This window comes from Geotrypetes seraphini, chromosome 4, assembly GCF_902459505.1.
Source record: "Geotrypetes seraphini chromosome 4, aGeoSer1.1, whole genome shotgun sequence".
In the NCBI taxonomy this organism is placed as follows: Eukaryota; Metazoa; Chordata; class Amphibia; order Gymnophiona; family Dermophiidae; genus Geotrypetes; species Geotrypetes seraphini.
Window position 1 is genome coordinate 73970110 of NC_047087.1, and position 19605 is coordinate 73989714.

Sequence of the window (19605 nt, forward strand, 5' to 3'; positions counted from 1 at the left end):
ATTGTAAGACAATACTCAGATTTTTTTTTTTTTTTTTTTGGGGGGGGGGGGGAGGTTTGTTTGTTTTTTTACACACCTGATGGACAATTTGCATATGTGTAACACACTAAACACTAAAATTCACAGCTGATCAAAAAAACTTCTAAATATTTCATTTAAGAATAAATTTGCCTACCATATTAACAAATGGTACGTAACACAGTCCCAAATTTATCCTTTAACATACAAAACAAATATGTATTCAAATTCTGGTGTTAGCAACAAAATCCATCCACTGCTAGACACTGTGAATACAAAACCCTGCAAATCAGAACTGTAGCAAACCTACAATAAGAGCCTGACTTATGTCTCCCTCTTGCAGGCACAAATGATTTAAGGAAAACACAGGCTTGCAGTGTATACCAATTTTTCTGAGACATACTGTACTGCCCACGAATCCCACCTCTTGGTGACACACTGCTGTAAGAAAACACCAACAACAAGGTAATGCATCCAACACTAACCCCCCTCCCCCCTTTATAGAAAACCGTAGTAGTTTTTAGCTCATGCGTTGGAGCTGTTACTGCCGCAGCCAGCACTAACGCTGTTTTGTAAAGGAAGGGGGGGGGGGTTAAATGATTTGGAATACCCCCAACAGGTCCCTGCTTAGAGATGGATGCAATTTCCCAACAAGCATCTAGGTGATCTGGCCACAGGTGAATACATAAGAATTATCTTAGTGAAGGGTTCTCAACCCAGTCCTGGGCACACACCTAAGCAGACAGGTTTTCAGGATATTTACAATGAATATGCATGACATAAATTTGCATGCACTGCCTCCATTATGTGCAAGTCTATCTCATGTATACTTTGTGACTGGCTAGGTGTATCCCAAGGACTAGGTAGAGAATCCCTAACTTAGGTCAGCCTAGCCCCACATCCTGTTTCCTACAGCATCTAATCCTTGTCACAAGTACCTAATAGCAAGGCTGAGAACTGCACAGGGCACAAAGGTGTAGGGGTGCAAAAATAACTCCCTATTACCTACTTTGCTTGGCAGCACCACAGTGGGCAGCGTGGGGGCACAATTGCATGCCCCCTCCAGGGATAAGGAGTGACTTCCTCTGCTTTACCTTAATATTGGGAAGGGAGAGAAGAAGTGAAAGTAAGGAGATACTAGAGCATGGAGGGAAGGGGGGGGGGAGATGTCAGGGCATGGGGGAGGGAAGAGGAGACTGAGATGCCAGACCATCGGGAAGGAAGGGAGGGAAAGGAGATACCAGAGCATGGAAGGAGAGGGAGAGATGTAAAGAGGATAGCTCCCAGGGCATGGGGGGAAGGGAAGCAGATGCCAGATCATGGGGAGAATTGGGAGGGAAGGAAAGAAGAGAGAGATGCCAGAGCATGTAGCATGTAGTAGGTAATGGAGACAGAGAAAAATGGAAGGAATAGAGAAAAAGGGCGTGCACTGGATGTAATGGAGAGTGAAGAGAAGATGAGGATAGCGGAAACCAGAAATGACAAAAAGTAGAAAAAGTTTGTTTTTGCTTTAGAACAGGGATGTCAAAGTCTCTCGACAGCAGCAATCCAGTCGGGTTTTCAGGATTTCCCCAATTAATATGTGCCTGTAAATAGATCTCATGCATATTCATTGGGGAAATCCTGAAAACCCAACTGGATTGCAGCCCTCGAGGAGGGACTTCGACACCCCTGCTTTAGAATAAATAAGTATTGTAGCTGGAAGAAGAATCCCTGCCTCAATCAACCAGTCCTCAAAATGCTGTGATCTTTGGGCTGCTAGTCGGACTGATCCTCAACCCCTGTGGAACTGTGCACACATGGGGGGAGGCAAAATTGCAGCTGGTACCCTGAAGAGCCCTGCTGAGCCCCCTATCGATGCCTAACAGCTTGTTTTCAAGCCCCTGCAATTTAGCAGATAAGCTAAGCTACTAGCGATACAGGCCCCAAACTCCACAATAGTTTCTGCAAGCTGGCCAAATAGGTCCCCAAAGGATTAAGCTGCTGGCTGCAGACCGAAGGCTGCTGCTTCTTCATGCAGGTAGAGTTGTCCCCTCACTGTAGAATGCTGGTATGCAAAAAAATACAAAATATAATGAAAATAATAAAGAAATATACAAAGCAGATCAGAAAGACACGTTCAGGCTCGGTGCAGAATGGAAATCTGAAAGGGACAGCAGAGCCTTCCGGAGGAGTTGAGAACCTGGAATGGATTCCTTCCGCAGAGCTTGCAAGCATCATAAGAATACCCTACTGTCCAGCATGAAACACCTATTGCACTAGAAAATGCCTTAACTAAAAGCAAAATCTTTAAAAACAGGTTTTTAGAGGTGAGTGTGTTGGGGGGGGGGGGGGGGTTCTACAGGATATGGCACAAACCTCCAAAACTAGGATTTTCAGCCTCCTCCTCCTCCCCCCTCCCCAATATTGCCCATAAGCTGTAACAGCCTTATTCACTGTGACATATGCTCTGAAGGTGCTTCAGCCTACCTCAGCTCAAATTAATAGCTGGATCTAGAAGAATTCCTCCTCAATCAGATAGTCCTACAAATGCTGAGATCTTCGGGCTTCCAGTCAGACTGATCCTCAACTCCTGCAGAACCACACATGCAAAAGGGGAGAGGCAAAATCACAGCCGACAACCCTACTGAGCCCCCTGCGGATGCGTAACAGCCTGTGCTGAAGTCCAGTGATTCAATAGGTGAGTTAAGCTACTAGGGATATGGACCACAAGCTCCACAATATTTCTGCAGGCTGGCCAAACAGGTCCCAAAGGGATTAACCTGCTGGCTGCAAGCCTGTCCGCTTCTTCTCCATGCAGGCAGAACTTGTCCCTTCACTAAGGAGCTCTGGTGCACCGAAAGCCACAAACCCACAAAAAATACTGGAAATAATATAGAAATATATAGAGCTATTCAGAAAGACACCTTCTAGCTCATGTGCTGAAGGAAAAACTGAAGGGGTGGGGGGTGGGCAGTAGACCCCTCTGGAGGAGGCGAAGTTAAAAACTTTGGAGTGGATTCCTTCTGCATAACTCATAAGCATGGGGAGAATATCTTACTGTCCAGAATGACATACCTATTGCACTAGAAACACACTTATACACTAATGGAGCTTATTTTCAAACAAAGATAGACATCCAAAAGATCGAATGAACCAGCATTTGGATGTCTTAATAATCAAAATATATAAATGGTTATATATTTAACTGACTTTCTAGACGTCTTTCTGGTCTTTTTTGTCTCCAGAGACTCTAAATCTTAAGGGGGCGTGTTGAGACATGTTTTGGGCAGGCTTAAGACTTAGATGTTCTGCAGGGATAATCAAACTTTTAACAAAATGTTCAGGGCACCATGTATCCCAATATAAACGACTGGGTAAATTCAAAAAACAGAAGTGTTCCTAAATGTCCATATCGAAAAACAAACTACTAAAGGAACAATACAACTACTTCAAAAAATCTTTAGACCGGTGGTGCTCAGATTCCGAGATGGAAATCAAGAACTCAACATGGGGACTTAGCCCCTATAGAGACTCTTTGAATACAAGTTTGCATGCGGGTCTTCTGAGGAAGCCAGGGCGGCGAAACGCGACAGGACCCAGCAAAACCAACGCTTTCTGTATTCTACAGCTAAGTTTTTTTTGAAGTTTATTTCACTTTCAAGTTCATCTATTTTGAAGTTATTTAAAAGAGACTGAATACTTTGAGCCATTTATCAACAAGTACTTTAAAATATCTTCTTTATACGGTGCAATGATAGATACCACAAGAGTCTCTATAGGGGCTAAGTCCCCATGTTGAGTTCTTGATTTCCATCTCGGAATCTGAGCACCACAGGGCACCATGTAGACATTTGGGGCTAGACCAGTTTTAAAAATAAGGGCCAAAAAGGTACCCAAACTGAACAGATGACCAGTGGAGAGATTAAAGTATGACCCCTCCTTACTCCCCCAGTGGTCATGGGCCCTCTCCCAACACCCAAAGATGTGAAAGAAACCATACATTCCAACTTACATTACAGCTTCAGATGGCCACATAGTCAAAGCTCAACAGATCAGAGGGGCAGAGTTTTGGAGGGCTCACCATATAGAATATAAACAGGTTATAGTGACACGGATACCTGGGACTTTTTAATGTGACATGCACTGCAATACATCCTAGAGTGCCCCTCTTCTCTGCTCAGCTGTCTGTGTGACTGTTTGCTAAGAAAGCTGGCTGCTTAGACTTCTTAATGATTTGTTTTTGTGCATTTTTCATCTGATTGGTTCTGTATTCGAAAATGGTTAATAAAGATCAATGCACTAAGGGCCAAAACATCTAGATAGGTAATTTTCAAAATAGATAAAAATAATAACAGATGTCTAGCAATTTCAGAAATGGACATTTTCTCTACAGGATTTCTGGATGTCTTCGCAAAACGTCCAAACTCAGACTCAGACATCCTACTGAAAATGTCCCTCCACGTTCCTATCTGTTGTCATTCACAAGATCAAAGATTTTAAGCAGTGCCACTAGTTTAAGCCTCAAGACTAGATGCCATCATTCAGGTTTTCTTTTTAGCTTCTACCTTTCAAATTCATTTCTTATTTACTTATGAACAGAAACACATTTCAATAAATTTAAGAGGATTAAAATCTTATTTTTCAATACATTTCCAGTAGTGTGTTTGGGATAGTTCTGAACCATGCTGGTTGAGATGGTCACTGAAATAGAAGTTACATTTTTTCTATTTTCTTTTATTAATACTTTTTAATTTATTTTTTAAATATTTTATTACATTGTACACCACTTAGATTTGTTCTTGTACAAGAGGAGTGGGATATCAAATACTGAAAAATAAACAAACATGTTTAATAGGGAGTGTGAATATAGATTGTCATTTTTACTTGCACTGGATAGTAATTTTTCTGGGAAAGGCAAGCAATAAATTCAACAATTAAGATAAACACATACATCATTACACTTCTATCCCATTCCAGATTCATATACAACTCCTAGCACAGGAGAATATTCCTTTCTTGAACAGTATTCCAAAAAAGAAGACATGGTGCTGCTTTACAGCACATTTATTACACTTGGAAATGAAATGCCAGATAATAAATATAAAATCAATATATGATAGAAGGAGATGACCTGTAGCCATTCTCGCCATTTTCTTTAAAAAAAAAATTGTGGCAATTGCTATCACATTCATACATTAATACATAACTTTTTTAGATTTCAATATCTCCAGTTTAAGAACATAACATAAGAACATAAGCAGTGCCTCTGCCGGGTCAGACCACAGGTCCATCATGCCCAGCAGTCCGCTCCCACGGCGGCCCAAACAGGTCAAGACCTGTCTGAATCATCAGAAGGGGCTCCCTTGCCACCTTGGTTTCCCATTTAAGTCCTGCCTTCCTATCGAAGTCCTAGCCCTCCGGTCTTGCACATGCACGACCTGGTTGGTTTATACTCATTACCTGGTTAACTTCCTATACTTGTGTTACATCCCAGCTCCTCCCTCAGTATCCCACGATCCCTTTATCCCTCAGGAATCCATCCAATCCCTGTTTGAATCCTTGTACCGTACTCTGCCTGATCACTTCCTCCGGTAGCGCATTCCAAGTGTCCACGACCCTTTGGGTGAAAAAAAACTTCCTTGCATTTGTTTTGAACCTGTCTCCCTTCAGTTTCTCAGAATGCCCCCTCGTATTTGCTGTCCCCTTCAGTCTGAAGAATCTGTCCCTATCCACCCTCTCTATGCCCCTCATGATCTTGAAGGTCTCTATCATATGTTATAGATCAGGGGTTACAGATCAGGGGTTCTCAACCCAGTCCTTGGGACACATCCAACCCATCTCATGCATTTTCAGTGTATCCTGAAAACCTAACTGTGTTGAGAGCCCCGTTATAGACTGATGCTTTTCTCAATTCATGAAAAGGTTCACAATCTGGGAAATAATAATAATAAAAAAAATCCAGCAGTTTTAGTTCTTGCAAAAGAAAGTGAAATATTGTATACCCTAATCTTTCCTAGTAGGATTACACGCAACATGATGTGAATTGTGTACGTAAATATTTGCTCAGAATACTGTGGAACTTGCAGGGATTGTGATGCCTGACTGAATGCAGCCCTGCTCTTATGTTATCTCAGTGCTACAAATCTTCTTCTAATCTAATCTAATAATTCATTTTCTATACCACATAACCAAAACGTTCAATGTGGTTTTACACTGCAACACATAAATACCATACTTCACTACTGCAGTATCGTGAAAGGTGCTTCAGATAAGATGCAGGAAATTAATATCAATGGGAAGAAAATTTTTCAGTAAAGGCCTGTAACCAGAAAAAAATAGCCTCGCTGAAATGTTTTCTTCCCTCCTCCCCCAATCCTCTGATTTAGTACCATTTTCACACATCTGTGATGTGGAAGGACATTATGAGTACCCACAAGTGCTATGTATGGCTCCTTCACCTCAGCTAGCACAGTGTTAATATAGAGGCAAGTTAAATGATTTGGTTCCTATATTTTGTTGCCATAATCCTAGACAGTGAAGTACAGCAAAGTTACATAGACTATGATCTGCCTCAAGGGATTAGAGTAGCAGATAATGTGAATTTTGAATACAAAAATGGGGGGACCAAAACAAACAAACATGCATTAAGGTTTGGATTTTTTTTTGGGAACTTCTAATTCTGGCACCATTGGCCATAACTTGGCAAAAGGAGAGAGTGAAGAGATATAAAATCTCTGCAATGGTCCCATGATCAGATAATCAAAACTACTACTGCATTATTCATTTTAGGGCCATTTTTTAAAGGTGTTAGAATCTGGGCTTAGTGCTTCTTAAATCCTGCACACTAAGCCCAGATTCAACATGGCAGTATTAAGGGCTTTTTTAAAGTTTTATCTTTCTGAAGGTCCTGCATTAATCTTTCCAGCAATTATGTGGGGCTTGCAAAAATTAACAGGGTTGAAGCACACTAATGCGAATGCACTAGCTGGTTAATGCTTCCTTGCCTATTCTCTGCCCATGACATGTCCTCTTCCAAAACTAACAACAATGCAAGGTTAGCACCCAGAAAGAAGCTATTACTACAAAACACTTTAATGTGTTTTGTGATAAGCATTTTCTTGCATGTTAAGTGCAGGTTATGGCTTAATACCCTTTAATAAAAGGCCCGTTTGTTTGGAAAATCTGTTTTTGCTGCCCTAGCACTGGCCAAATACTTTCTAGAGTAGATCTGAATTTTAAGATTTGATTATTTGCCTTTTCTATATCCAAGCTCAAGGTTTACTACAACCCAAATACTGTAGTTGTTTCTCTGCCCAAAGGGGCTTACAATTTAAGTTATACCTGAAGCAATAAGGCTGGATTAGTGACATCCAAAGTGACATGGAACCCAATAGAAGCCAGGGTTCAAATCTCACGTCTCTGGTTCTCAGCCCACCGCTCTAAACCAATACTCTACTCATTTCAACTACAATAAATTCTAAGCGTGGACAGATAAAGACACAAGTTGGTCAGAGGATGATAAAATTTTAAAAAGGAAAACTCTGCATTTGAAACTTCAGTATGTCATGGAAAGTATGCATCACACAAAAAATAGCAGCTGGAACAGAATGTCCTCAACATAAAACTGAAGGCTCCTTTTATGAAGCTGAGTTAGGGCATTGCCGCGCGCGCTAGATGCTAACACCAGCATTGAGCTGGCATTAGTTCTAGCCGCGTAACGCACGATAATATCCTGCGTGCGCTAAAAACGCTAGCGCACCTTAATAAAAGGAGCCCTGAGTGAATTGAAATTCCATTAAAAACAAATTTTAGTACATCTTTAAAAATATAATTTGTATAAAAATAGGTTAAATTCTCCAGATTTTATTTCCATTGAAATTTCTTTCTGGTATACAAATGTCCATTACAAAAGTGTCCCCAAAATATCTGAAGACATATTGATTATTAAATACCACAGGTAAAATTTGGGCACATATAAAATCCATCTGCAGTAAGGCTAAAGCTTTCTGGTCTGGTTCTGCTGAGGTTGGGACTGCAAATACCACTAGACTACTTAAAACCTTAATTGGATCTCCATAGTTCTAGGTGGATTTTTAGTCTATTACTCAGGCAGAAAATGGATGGAATTGCTTTCTTCTTCTTGAGGTTTTTTTTTTTTGACTACTTGTTTTAGTGTATGAGAATAGCTGATCAAAGAAGTCCTGAAGGGGGGAGATTCCAGCAGGGAGTTTTTAGTGTCTTCCGAGTCCTCTACAATCTCTTGAACAGTATAAATCATTATTTCTTTATGAAATGAAATAAGAAGTCTTCAAAATAAATTTTGTCATATAAAATAAACAGCCTTGCCTCAGAAAGGATTGTAGTTTGGTTAGGAGATAATGTCATATGCATCACTGTTAGGTCGTCGTATGGTCAGTGGTGGCAGTGGCTTCCCATAAAAATCTAAGACATATACCAAAGAAAATATATTTATAGGGGGTTCTTAGCAAGTTGTTTGTGATCATTTACAATGAGTGGTTATTTGCAGCTTTTTCTGTTTCACTGCAACATTTCTGCAATTGATCCATTTGGGTGAGTGGCATCTGTAAAAATTCACAAGCATAGTGAGGTAACTGCTTCAAATGTATGTACCTGTGGATCAAAGCTTTAGGTCCGATAGTAATTTAGTTATAAAAAGAATATAATAAGCATGATGTGCAAGAACAGAAAAGAACCACCCATCATTAAAAATGAGTTATTTATTCAAAATAAAATATATGATGTTACATGCAAAATACTTGAAATAACAAGACAGAGTGAAAAGAATGGTGGTTAGTGTAACAACTCAGCATCTACAAAGAAAAAAAAACACAGAAAGGACAAGATTATTCTTAGCCCTTGTAAATCTAAAATTTCATCTCCCCAATGACACATTTCTGAAAGGATTCTAAGGATGCAATCAGTTTGTACAAACAAAAGTTCTGGATTTTTACCACAAACACATTTCATCAGAGTTAAAGTCACTTGTTTGTTCTTCCCTAAGAATAAAGTGCAGTTGTAGTGCCTCAATGTGATTGCTACATCTCGCTTGGGTTGCAACATTGAAAGCATTGCATCATCCAAGAAGCAACACTATTCCCAGTGAAAAAGTACCAAAGCTGCAAGTGCATGCTGGTTAGTGAACATCACCAGATGAAAGTGAGCGAACGATGACAAAGGAATTCTTAAAGAAAAACACAAGCAATGCCAGGCTTTCACCAAGCAGAGCATTTAAAAAGATGGTTGAGGAAAATGGAATTAAAACAACAAAGAAACAAACAAAATATGGCTTTTTGGATTTACCAGTATGATGTAGTTCACCAAGAGGCTCAAGTTTTGGAAGCATAGTAACTTTGGGGGTTCCCCAGCCAACTAAAGGAAAACAAAACAAGAACATTCAGAATCTACATTGCATTTTAAAACACATGTACACCAAATTGCTGAGTTTACAGCCCCAGCACCCTCTTCCCCCCAAAATGAGAAAAAATATCCAATTAGGTATAACATATATACATTCAGTAAAATAAATATTCAATACTATTTTATAAATTCACTCAGGTGATAAAGCAGCTACAAGTGAGGACTGAACTTCAGCTACATTGGAGACTGAAGTTCTAAGAAAAACCATGCCATGTCCAACAGCAGCTTAATTCCAAGAATGAGGAATGTCTCTCTCAGGTCTACCTGGAAAATAATTTTATGAACTTTCCTCCAGAACTTATCTAAACCTCTTCTGAACCCTTTTATACTAGCCCACCTAACCAAAAACAAAAAACAAAAAAAACCCACACCCAAAAAACACTAAATCAAAATCTTTCTACATTTGTTTTCAATCTGCTGGTCCTTTTAGGTTCATGGAGTGTCCTCTTGATTCTCTGTCTTTTCAAAGATTAAAGCAATTGCTCCTTATTTAACCATTCTACCCACTTGTAATTTCATAAGTTTCTATTACCGTATTTTCAAGTAGATAACGCGCACCCGTGTAAAACGCGCACACGGGTATAGCGCGCGAAAAACACAAATTTATGTACAGAAATTTTTATATACCGTGCATGCTGCCCGACTCTCCTTTCGCCCGCCCCAACTCTCCTCTGGCCACCCCGACTCTCCTTTCGCCAGCCCCGACTCTCCTCTCCCCCTTGAAGTCCTGTCCCCACCCTGAAAGCCTGATGCCCCCACCCCCGACGTCCGATTCACACACCCCCCCTCGCAGGACACGATTGGGGCAAGAGGGAGATCAAGCCCTCTTGCCCCAGCCAACTGCGACACCCCCGACACGATTGGGGCAAGAGGGAGCTCAAGCCCTCTTGCCCCAGCCAACCGCGGCACCCCCAACACGATCGGGGCAAGAGGGAGCTCAAGCCCTCTTGCCCCCCCGACTCCCCGACACGATCGGGGCAAAAGGGAGCCCAAGCCCTCTTGCCCCGCCGACCCCCAACTCCCCAACAATATCGGGCCAGGAGGGAGCCCAAGCCCCCCGGGCCCTGGCGACCCCCCCCCCCCCCCCGCTAGTTGTTTGGGCCAGGAGGGAGCCCAAACCCTCCTGGCCACGGCGACCCCCTACCCCCACCCCGCACTACATTACGGGCAGGAGGGATCCCAGGCCCTCCTGCCCTCGATGCAAACCCCCCTCCCCCCAACAACCGCCCCCCCCCAAGAACCTCCGCCCACCTCCCCAGCCGACCCGCGACCCCCCTGGCCGATCCCCACAACACCCCCACCCCCCTTCCCCGTACCTTAGTGTAGTTGGCCGGACAGATGGGAGCCAAACTCGCCTGTCCGGCAGGCAGCCAACGACGGAATGAGGCTGGATTGGCCCATCCGTCCCAAAGCTCCGCCTACTGGTGGGGCCTAAGGCGCCTGGGCCAATCAGAATAGGCCCGGGAGCCTTAGGTCCCTCCTGGGGGCGGGGCCTTGGGCACATGGTCGGGTTGGGTCCATGTGCCTCAGGCCCGCCCCCAGGTGGGACCTAAGGCTCCCGGGCCTATTCTGATTGGCCCAGGCGTCTTAGGCCCCACCAGTAGGCGGAGCTTTGGGACGGATGGGCCAATCCGGCCTCATTCCGTCGTTGGCTGCCTGCCGGACAGGCGAGTTTGGCTCCCGTCTGTCCGGCCAACTACACTAAGGTACGGGGAAGGGGGGTGGGGGTGTCGTGGGGGTCGGCCAGGGGGGTCGCGGGTCGGCTGGGGGGGTGGTCGGAGGTTCTTGGGGGGGGGGGCGGTCGTTGGGGGGGAGGGGGGGTTTGCGTCGAGGGCAGGAGGGCCTGGGATCCCTCCTGCCCGTAATGTAGTGCGGGGTGGGGGTAGGAGGTCGCCGTGGCCAGGAGGGTTTGGGCTCCCTCCTGGCCCGATATTGTCGGGGAGTTGGGGAGTCGGCAGGGCAAGAGGGCTTGAGCTCCCTCTTGTCCCGATCGTGTCAGGGGTGCCGCGGTTGGCTGGGGCAAGAGGGCTTGAGCTCCCTCTTGCCCCGATCGTGTCGGGGGTGCCGCGGTTGGCTGGGGCAAGAGGGCTTGAGCTCCCTCTTGCCCCGATCGTGTCAGGGAGTCGTGGGGGACAAGAGGGCTTGAGCTCCCTCTTGTCCCGATCGTGTCAGGGGTGCCGCGGTTGGCTGGGGCATGAGGGCTTGAGCTCCCTCTTGCCCCGATCGTGTCGGGGGTGCCGCGGTTGGCTGGGGCAAGAGGGCTTGAGCTCCCTCTTGCCCCGATCATGTCCTGCGGGGGGGGGGGTGGGGGGGTGAATCGGACGTCGGGGGGAACTATGTAAAAAAAATTTTGTACAACGCGCTCACGCGCATAACGCGCAAGGGTATGCGCGGTATGTAAAAACCACGTATAACGCGCGCGTTATATGCGAGAAAATACAGTATATCCACTCTGAGTTGTTGTCTAAGATGAAGAGCTCTAACCTGTTTAGCTGTCTTCCCCTTTATCATTTTTGTTGACTCTATCTAAACTTTTTCTAGTCCCATTATATCAAGGCAGGGACCTATACAGGCAAAAATGATTTTGAGCTTAATTCTTCTTTCAAATAATCCCTAACATTCTATCTGCAATCTGATTACTTCATTCATCTTTCCTATTTCCAGACCTCAATACAAAGCCTTGGAGCACTCCATTACTGACCCTTTTCCATGAGGATAAACTAACCATTTAGTTCTACTCTTTGTGTCTGATAGAAATATACATTTTGAGTGCAGTTGTGTTGCCTTCAATATTGATTTTCTAAGGATAAACCACCTAGAACACTATTAAATAAAACTGTAAACACAAATCCCCCCTTTTACTAAACCGGGATAACGGTTATTAGCGCAGGGAGCCGCGCTGAATGCTCCGTACTGCTCCTGAAGCTCATAGAGTTTCTATGAGTATTGGGAGCAGTGCAGAGCATTCAGTGCAGCTCCCTGCGTTAATAACTGCTATTGTGATTTAGTAAAAGTGGGGGGGGGGGAGGAGTTTGCTATAGAAAGAAAATCATTTTACAGTGATAACTGGAAACAATACACTTCAACCAAGACAGTCTTCTTGAGAAGATTCAGTGAACAAGAAACTTATACAATAAAATAGCTTCTTGGCCCAGTAGTTGATGTTCAAAGATATACTTGCAGGCTCAAATCCCTCACCTACCACACATATATGGCATGACCCAGTTTAGTTATCAACATGGGTTACCATTTAGATGTGATATTTTACTGTGAACACTAATTATTAGTAATTAGGTCTAACTGCATAAAATAGGGCCTGTGCTAAAACAGCATGACTTCATGCCAAAATAATATGGCTCCTCAAACTTATAATCTTTTAAGTTTGCTGTGACTTTGGTATCCCTAAAGCTACCACAAGTATTTGGATACTGAAAAAAATATCAAGGTCAAAGATGGAAACTGGTTTTAGATCTAAAGTATAATGTCTAGACTCTAAGGGGTCCTTTTATTAAGGTGTTCTAACCGATTTAGAATGCGCTAAATGCTAAGATGTCCATAGAATACAATGGATGCCTTAGCATTTAGTATGTGCTAAATCAGTTTGTGCACCTTATTAAAAGGACCCCTAAATTTCAAATGCAATTATTTTTTTATCTAGTTGTTTTGGAACCTTTTATGGTTTTATTAATAAAAAATCAGTTTTATTCACTATTTAATCTGCTAATCTGTGGTATTTTTTGACCTTCTACTCTTCATGCCTCCTCCCCACCTTCTATGAACATAAGAGTAGCCTTACTGGGTCAGACCAATGGGCCATCTAGCCCAGTATTCTGTTTTCATGGTGGCCAGTCCAAGTCACATTTACTGGCAAAAACCCAAATAGTAGTCATATTTCATGCTACTGATCCAGGGCAAGCAGTGGCTTCTCTCATGTCTGTCTCATTAGCAGACTAAGGACTTTTCCTCCAGGAACGTGTCCATACCTTCTTTTTTTTTAAACCAGCTACATTAATCTCTCTTACTACATCCTCTGGCATTGCATTTCAGAGCCTAACTATCTCTGAGTGAAAAAATGTTTCCTCCTATTGGTTTTAAAAGTATTTCCCTGTAACTGGCCCCTGTCTCCCTGTTTCCGAGTGTCCCCTAGTCTTTGCAATTTTTGCCGGAGTTAAAAAATTGATCCACCACTCAGGATTTTGTAAACTTCAATTATATCTCACATCAGCTGTCTTTTTTCCAGGCTGAAGAGCCCTAACCTCTTTAGTCTTTTCTCATACTAGAGGAGTTCCATCCTCTTTACCATCTTTGTTGCTCTTCTTTGAACCTTTTCTAGTTCCGTTATATCTTTTTTGAGATAAGGCAACTCAAGATGGAAAATTGGTGAGAGTAAAATTATGCCACAAGATCACTTTTCTTACAGAAAGTTACATTCAAAGAATCACTAGGGAAAGGCCTTATTTTGCATGGTTTTTGCAAACACTCATCCAAAAGAATAGTTATTGCTGGTTTGCTTTTCTGTAGTACTTCTTTTCTGCCAGAAAGTTGCTAGTGTATCAATAACATTGTCCCAAGAAAGAGAGAGAAATCATCGTTGCCCTTTCAGGAAGATCCCCATCCCCTGCATAGAATGTCTTTTTCCACTCTGGTCTGCAGATTCTATTTTGGTAAACAAGAAACACTGTTTTGTATTTTGTAAGTCTAGAAGAATCCCATTTATATTTCTTTTTACTCAAAAGTTCTGAATTGTTGCTAAAATTCATTTTTCACTCGAAAGGTCTCCTCAGAAAGAGAAATAAATTTATTTACCTGAAAACAAAAAATACAAACAGTTTATTTATGCTGGGTATCTTCTGAAGGAGAATACAAAAGCAAATTCAATGAGATGAAATTTAATCAGATGAAAGTCAGACAGGCCATGAAGCGCTTTACAAAATTTGATTGTTCTTATTCTTCCCGCTATCTATTTCTGAGCCATGTTTATCTGAGCTATGTAGAGGCCTAGTTAGCTAGTTTCAGGACAGACTCATGAGCCTAAAAATCCTATCAGCTCTCTCTCTTTGGAATACAGTAAAACTTATAATTGTAAGATCAACTGGGAAAGCCATTTTCTCTGTATGTGATTAACCTAGTTGTTGTGCAGACTATACAGATGTAAAGCATTATTTGTATATATTCCAGTTTTCTACTGCTTAATTTAAATATTGAAAATATGCACATATTTTTGCCTAGAAGTATAATTATGAGTAGCAAAAATTAATTCTAAAAAATTCAAAGCAAAAATGGTACCATATTCTTATATTTGTACTAATACAGAATATATGCACAGTGATTATTTTTTGCTAGAAATTTAATACAAGCATCACTAATATAAACATTCACTTTATAAGGTACATTAGGAGAAATAAATATTTGATTGTTGGGGGAATCAAAGGTATAAAAGGCAAGAGAAATAATATAATGCCAAGTCTTTCATATTCTCTGAGCACGGACATCTTTGGGATCCATTCAGGTGCATTTCATGCATGAAAAGTACATATTACTGTGGTTATGTGTTTGTATGCATATCTCAGGGTCAGTATCCATTGACAAATTTGAATGAAGTTTTTTTAAATTTTATTTTATGCAAACATTTCCAATGTTATTGATTGAAAGAATAATCGGGCAATATTATGACCTTTTAATATAAATAACTATTGCCTAAAAGACAAAGGGCTCTTTTTACGAAGCTGCGTTAGGGCATTAATGCGCAGAATAGCACGCACTATATTGCTGCTGGCGTTAGTTCTAGCCGCGTAACACACAGTGTAGTGCGCAGTAATATCCTGTGTGGGCTAAAAACGCTAGCGCACCTTAGTAAAAAGAGCCCAAAGTGATGTCTAAATAACATAAAAGCCCATTTGGGGTAAACATAGGAGATAATGAGGTCACCAACATTAACCCACAAGAGAAGAGGGTGAATGGAATAAAAAATAAAAAGCCTACAGTAAATCCTGGAGAAATATAGGTAAAATTATAAACAGAGAACATTCCTTTCTAAGGCCCCCTTTTAACAAGCTGCGTTAGGGCTTTTTATTGCAGGCTGCTGCAGTAAAAGCTCTGATGCTTATAGGAATCCTATGAGTGTTGGAGCTTTTACCGCAGCAACCTACGATAAAAAACCCTAAATACAAGCTTGATAAAAAGAGGGCCCAAGTAAAGCCTGAAACATCTGGGATAATTTATACTCAATCACTCACAAGAGTAAACAAAAACAATCATGGCCCTTATTTGTTTGGACATTTAGAGGCTGATACTTTAAATGGGCATTCCAACTGTAGGCGGCGGTAGGCATCTTACCACCATCTGGCAGCTAATCATGACACATGTTTTTAGAAAAAAAAAACAGCTGATGGCAAGGGATCCCTCAGCAAAGATAGGTGGCTGAGTCGCCTTTCTTTGCAATCAGGCATGCACAATTCTCTAAACCAGTGGTCCCCAACCCTGTCCTAGAGGACCACCATGCCGATCGGGTTTTCAGGATAGCCCTAATGAATATGCATGGAGCAGATTTGCATGCCTGTCACTTCCATTATATGCAAATCCCTCTCATGCATATTCATTAGCCTGAAAACCTGATTGACCTGGTGGTCCTCCAGGACAGGGTTGGGGACCACTGTTCTAAACGGCATTCAGAACTACTGTAGCGATGTCTGAAGTTGTCGTACCAACAGGAAAAGTGGTATCATGCCCAATTGGGGGAGTATCCCCCAGACTCTTCACCCTTAGCCTCTAGATCTAGAACCCTGTTTCCCATGCTTAGGTCCTTGGATGGTAAAAGCAGAATATCAAATTAATAAATAATGATAATAATAATTACTGCTTTCCAGACATTGCTCCCTTTTCCCATCTGTGTAGATGATTTTGGGATTCATTTATCTGAGGGTTTATACTCACCTGGGGGCTTTGATCACTCTGCCCCAACGATTCTAGTTTAAAGCTCTCTTCAGCAGATTAACCAGTCTGAAAGTGCTAAAAACACTTCTTCCCTTCTTTGATAGATGCACACCATTCCTGCTCAGCAGCCCTTGGAATATCATCCCTTGGCCCAGGAAGCCAAAACGCTCTCAACGACACCATCTACGCAGCCACACATTCATCTCCAGGATGCGAGCTTCTCTACCTTGGCACTTACCCTATACAGGGAGGATAGATGAAAATACCACCTGTGCACCTGACTGCTACACCTTCTCTCACAGAGCCACAAAGTTACTTTTGATACATTCAGAGGGATACCTAGCAGTATCACTAGTACCAACATGGATAAGCAGCCTTGGATAATAGTCATTAGGCTTGATGAGTCTTGACAAGCTCTGTGTAACATCGTCGATTTTAGCACCAACCAGAGAGCATACCTCCCGGGACATCATGTCTGGCCTGCAGATGGATAGCTCTGTATCTCTAAGAAGGGAATCATCAACCATCACTATCTTATGCCTCCTAGTAGTCACAGATCCAGCAACTTTGGGGATTTCAAGCTTTGATCCTCCCCTTTCCCTGGGATACTCTCATTTCCTCTACTTCCAAGAATGCATACCGGTTCTTCAGTTCAAGGGCAGATGGAGTCACAGTATCAATCCTGCAGGGTCCCATATTCTTAGTCCAGCTGTCCTCCCTCAGCATGGCCTTCCCCACTGCTGGAAATCTTTGATGCCTCATGAAGCATTTCATCAATGTACCTTTTATTCTTATGGATGCTTCTCAGTTTTGCCACCTCTTCTCTCAGTTTCTTTACTTCCTTCATGAGGGATTCAAGCTGAAGATAGCTGGCATAAGGAATCACTCCCTCTGCTTGAGTTACATTTTCTGTCTGAACAGAGACAAGAGCTGTAACCTGAGCAACAGCTTTGGTGACACGTTGTTTCCCAGTCATACTGTGGTTGCAGAAGTACTTGCACCTTTCCCCAAGTTTGAATGCCAGCAAGTAAGATATTCCAAAATTGAGGGATTTTTCCCCCTTAGCTGATCTTCACTCACCACCTCTTCAGAAAATTACTAAGATAAATTACTAAGAGACTGTAAGCAGAATAAGCCTGGTACTGGTGGTTATTCCCTTTTGGCCTGGCTACCTTGGTGAATCACACAGAACAGCTAGAGCTGTGGTTGAGACTTTACAGAAATGGAAATATATTGGCCTGTGGACCTCCCAGTTAAGCCAACACCTGGAGTTCAATATCCTTGGCGGCAGGAGATTTGGTGGAACTGAGTGATTAAGCAGGGGCGAAAGACTAATAAGGTAGCTGAAGGCCCTCCTTATCCATTCTTGGCTGGTTAAGTCACTGAATATTAACTTGACAAGCCTATTGCTAACACTCCAGTTGTGTTGCTCTAGTTCTACCAAGGCAGTGCTCTTGGTAGATATAGAAAGAGCAGGATCATACCTAAATTTGCAGGAGCAAAAATAGCAGCAGGAAGCTGTTAAATCCATTCTGGAAATGTTCTCAGCAGCCATTGAGATCTTTCAATACTTCCCATGTTAAATGTTATAATCTAGCCAACTCTACTCACCAGGCAGGGGAGGTGGGGCCAGAGGAGGACTCTTGAGAACTGACTCCTCTGTACTGACAGGTTCCACTTTGTGATTCCTTTTTAATTTTAGTTTCTTTCCTTTCTTTTTGTTATCTACAAAAAAAATAATAATATATATATATATAAATCATATATTTCTAGCAATATAAAGGTGCAACAAAACAAACAAACAAACCCAAAACCACACATTCTGGTTATGGACTCTCTCACAATAAGGACGTAAGCATTTATATTTATCTTCCTTTATAAAGGTCTCTCAACATACTTCATCCTTTTTTCATCAAGATCTTATCACATATGATCACCAGTTTGTGTCACCCACTGAGCACAGGCTAAATCCTGAAGTAAATTTTGAAGAATATGATGAACTACCCTGAGCATGCTCCATGACAAAGCACTGAACCATTGAAAGAGGCTTGATTTGAGGCAGCTCTGCTCTTTCAGGCAACTAAATCGAAAGTCTTCCTTTCAGCGGCTGATAGTAGCAGACAAAAGGACAGTGACTGGGAAGTTTTTGAGCTCAGGTGTCATGAAGAGCTAAACATATGGAATCAGCTGCCTGCTGAATGCTGGCATCTGCAGCTTATTTTCAACTGTGAGCTGTGTAACTTGGAGCACTGTTGTTGATGTGTCCCTATCAAAGCTGTGAGGATAACCAGATGAACCCTTTAATCTCTACAGTTAGTGAACTGAAAGTGTTTATAAGTCTTCTTTTAAAATAGAAGACAATAGTCCACTTTCAAAACAAAACTGAACTTCTGGTCTAAGTACTAAAGTAAGCTGAAATAATGATTTCATGAGTTATTAACACAAGCATTATTTGAATATCATTATAAAAGAGCAGAATGTTTATTCCAGAGTTATCTTATGCATCACAGTTTACATTAAAATTAGGGCTAAAGGATGTCTCCATCACTCAAACTGCAAAGACTGCCAGTGTATCCTAGAGAGCCAACAATTAAGGTTACAGCAGAATCCCACTTTGATTACCTGTAATGGAGGAGTGGTTCTCAGTGGACAGCAAAGAAATGGAGTCACTTGTGAATGATCTCATGTTTGGCACGCCCACTGAGATTCCTCACTTTTGAGCACTGGGAGAAGGGGGAAGGGTCCCATGCTGGCAATGGCTCCCATCTTCCCTCACTCAACAACACAGCTGCAAGCTCAATAGAAAGGGAAAGGACTGTGATCCAATTTCTCTATTGTCACGAAGAAGCACCATTACAGATAAGCAATTTCACTTTCCCCATGAACAAGCCAGAATATGTGTGGGACTGCAAAGCTACGAGATCTTAGGTGTGTGGTGTTTAGGTGTCTCATGATGCCCTATTTGGGTAAAGGGTCTTAACTAAAGAGATTCCATAGTATGGATTGTCTAAAGATACTGCCCATGTGTGGCATCCAAACAGCAGTGTTTGGTTAAGGTATGCACAGACAACCACACTGCTGGCCTACAAACATTTGTTGCACAGCTTGATCTGAGATTGGCAATCATCAGTTTTGTGCAGAGCCAGTGGACCTTTAATGTGGCCTGGAAAAAACATACTCGCTCTAAACGGTTGAGGTCAATAATTATTGAGATCCTATAGGGAAAGAAATGGC

The 19605-nt window shown here is 42.2% G+C and overlaps 1 protein-coding gene across 6 annotated transcripts in view; it reads right to left on the bottom strand.

Moving 5' to 3' along the window:
* Positions 1–8090: 8090 nt before the first annotated feature.
* ARL13B (ADP ribosylation factor like GTPase 13B) overlaps positions 8091–19605 on the bottom strand; it is a 92505-nt gene continuing 80990 nt past the window's right edge. For 3 of the 6 annotated variants that reach the window (XM_033940510.1, XM_033940512.1, XM_033940511.1), the window contains exons 9-10: positions 17983–18096; positions 8862–9390 (exon numbers count right to left, since the gene is read on the bottom strand). In XM_033940510.1, coding sequence (XP_033796401.1) covers positions 9155–9390; positions 17983–18096 — 350 coding nt within the window. In that variant the 3' untranslated portion in view covers positions 8862–9154. Of the gene's footprint in view, positions 8443–8523; positions 8583–8720; positions 8832–8861; positions 9391–17982; positions 18097–19605 lie in introns of those variants that run through there. The other 3 variants (XM_033940513.1, XM_033940514.1, XM_033940516.1) reach the window with 3 other exon arrangements.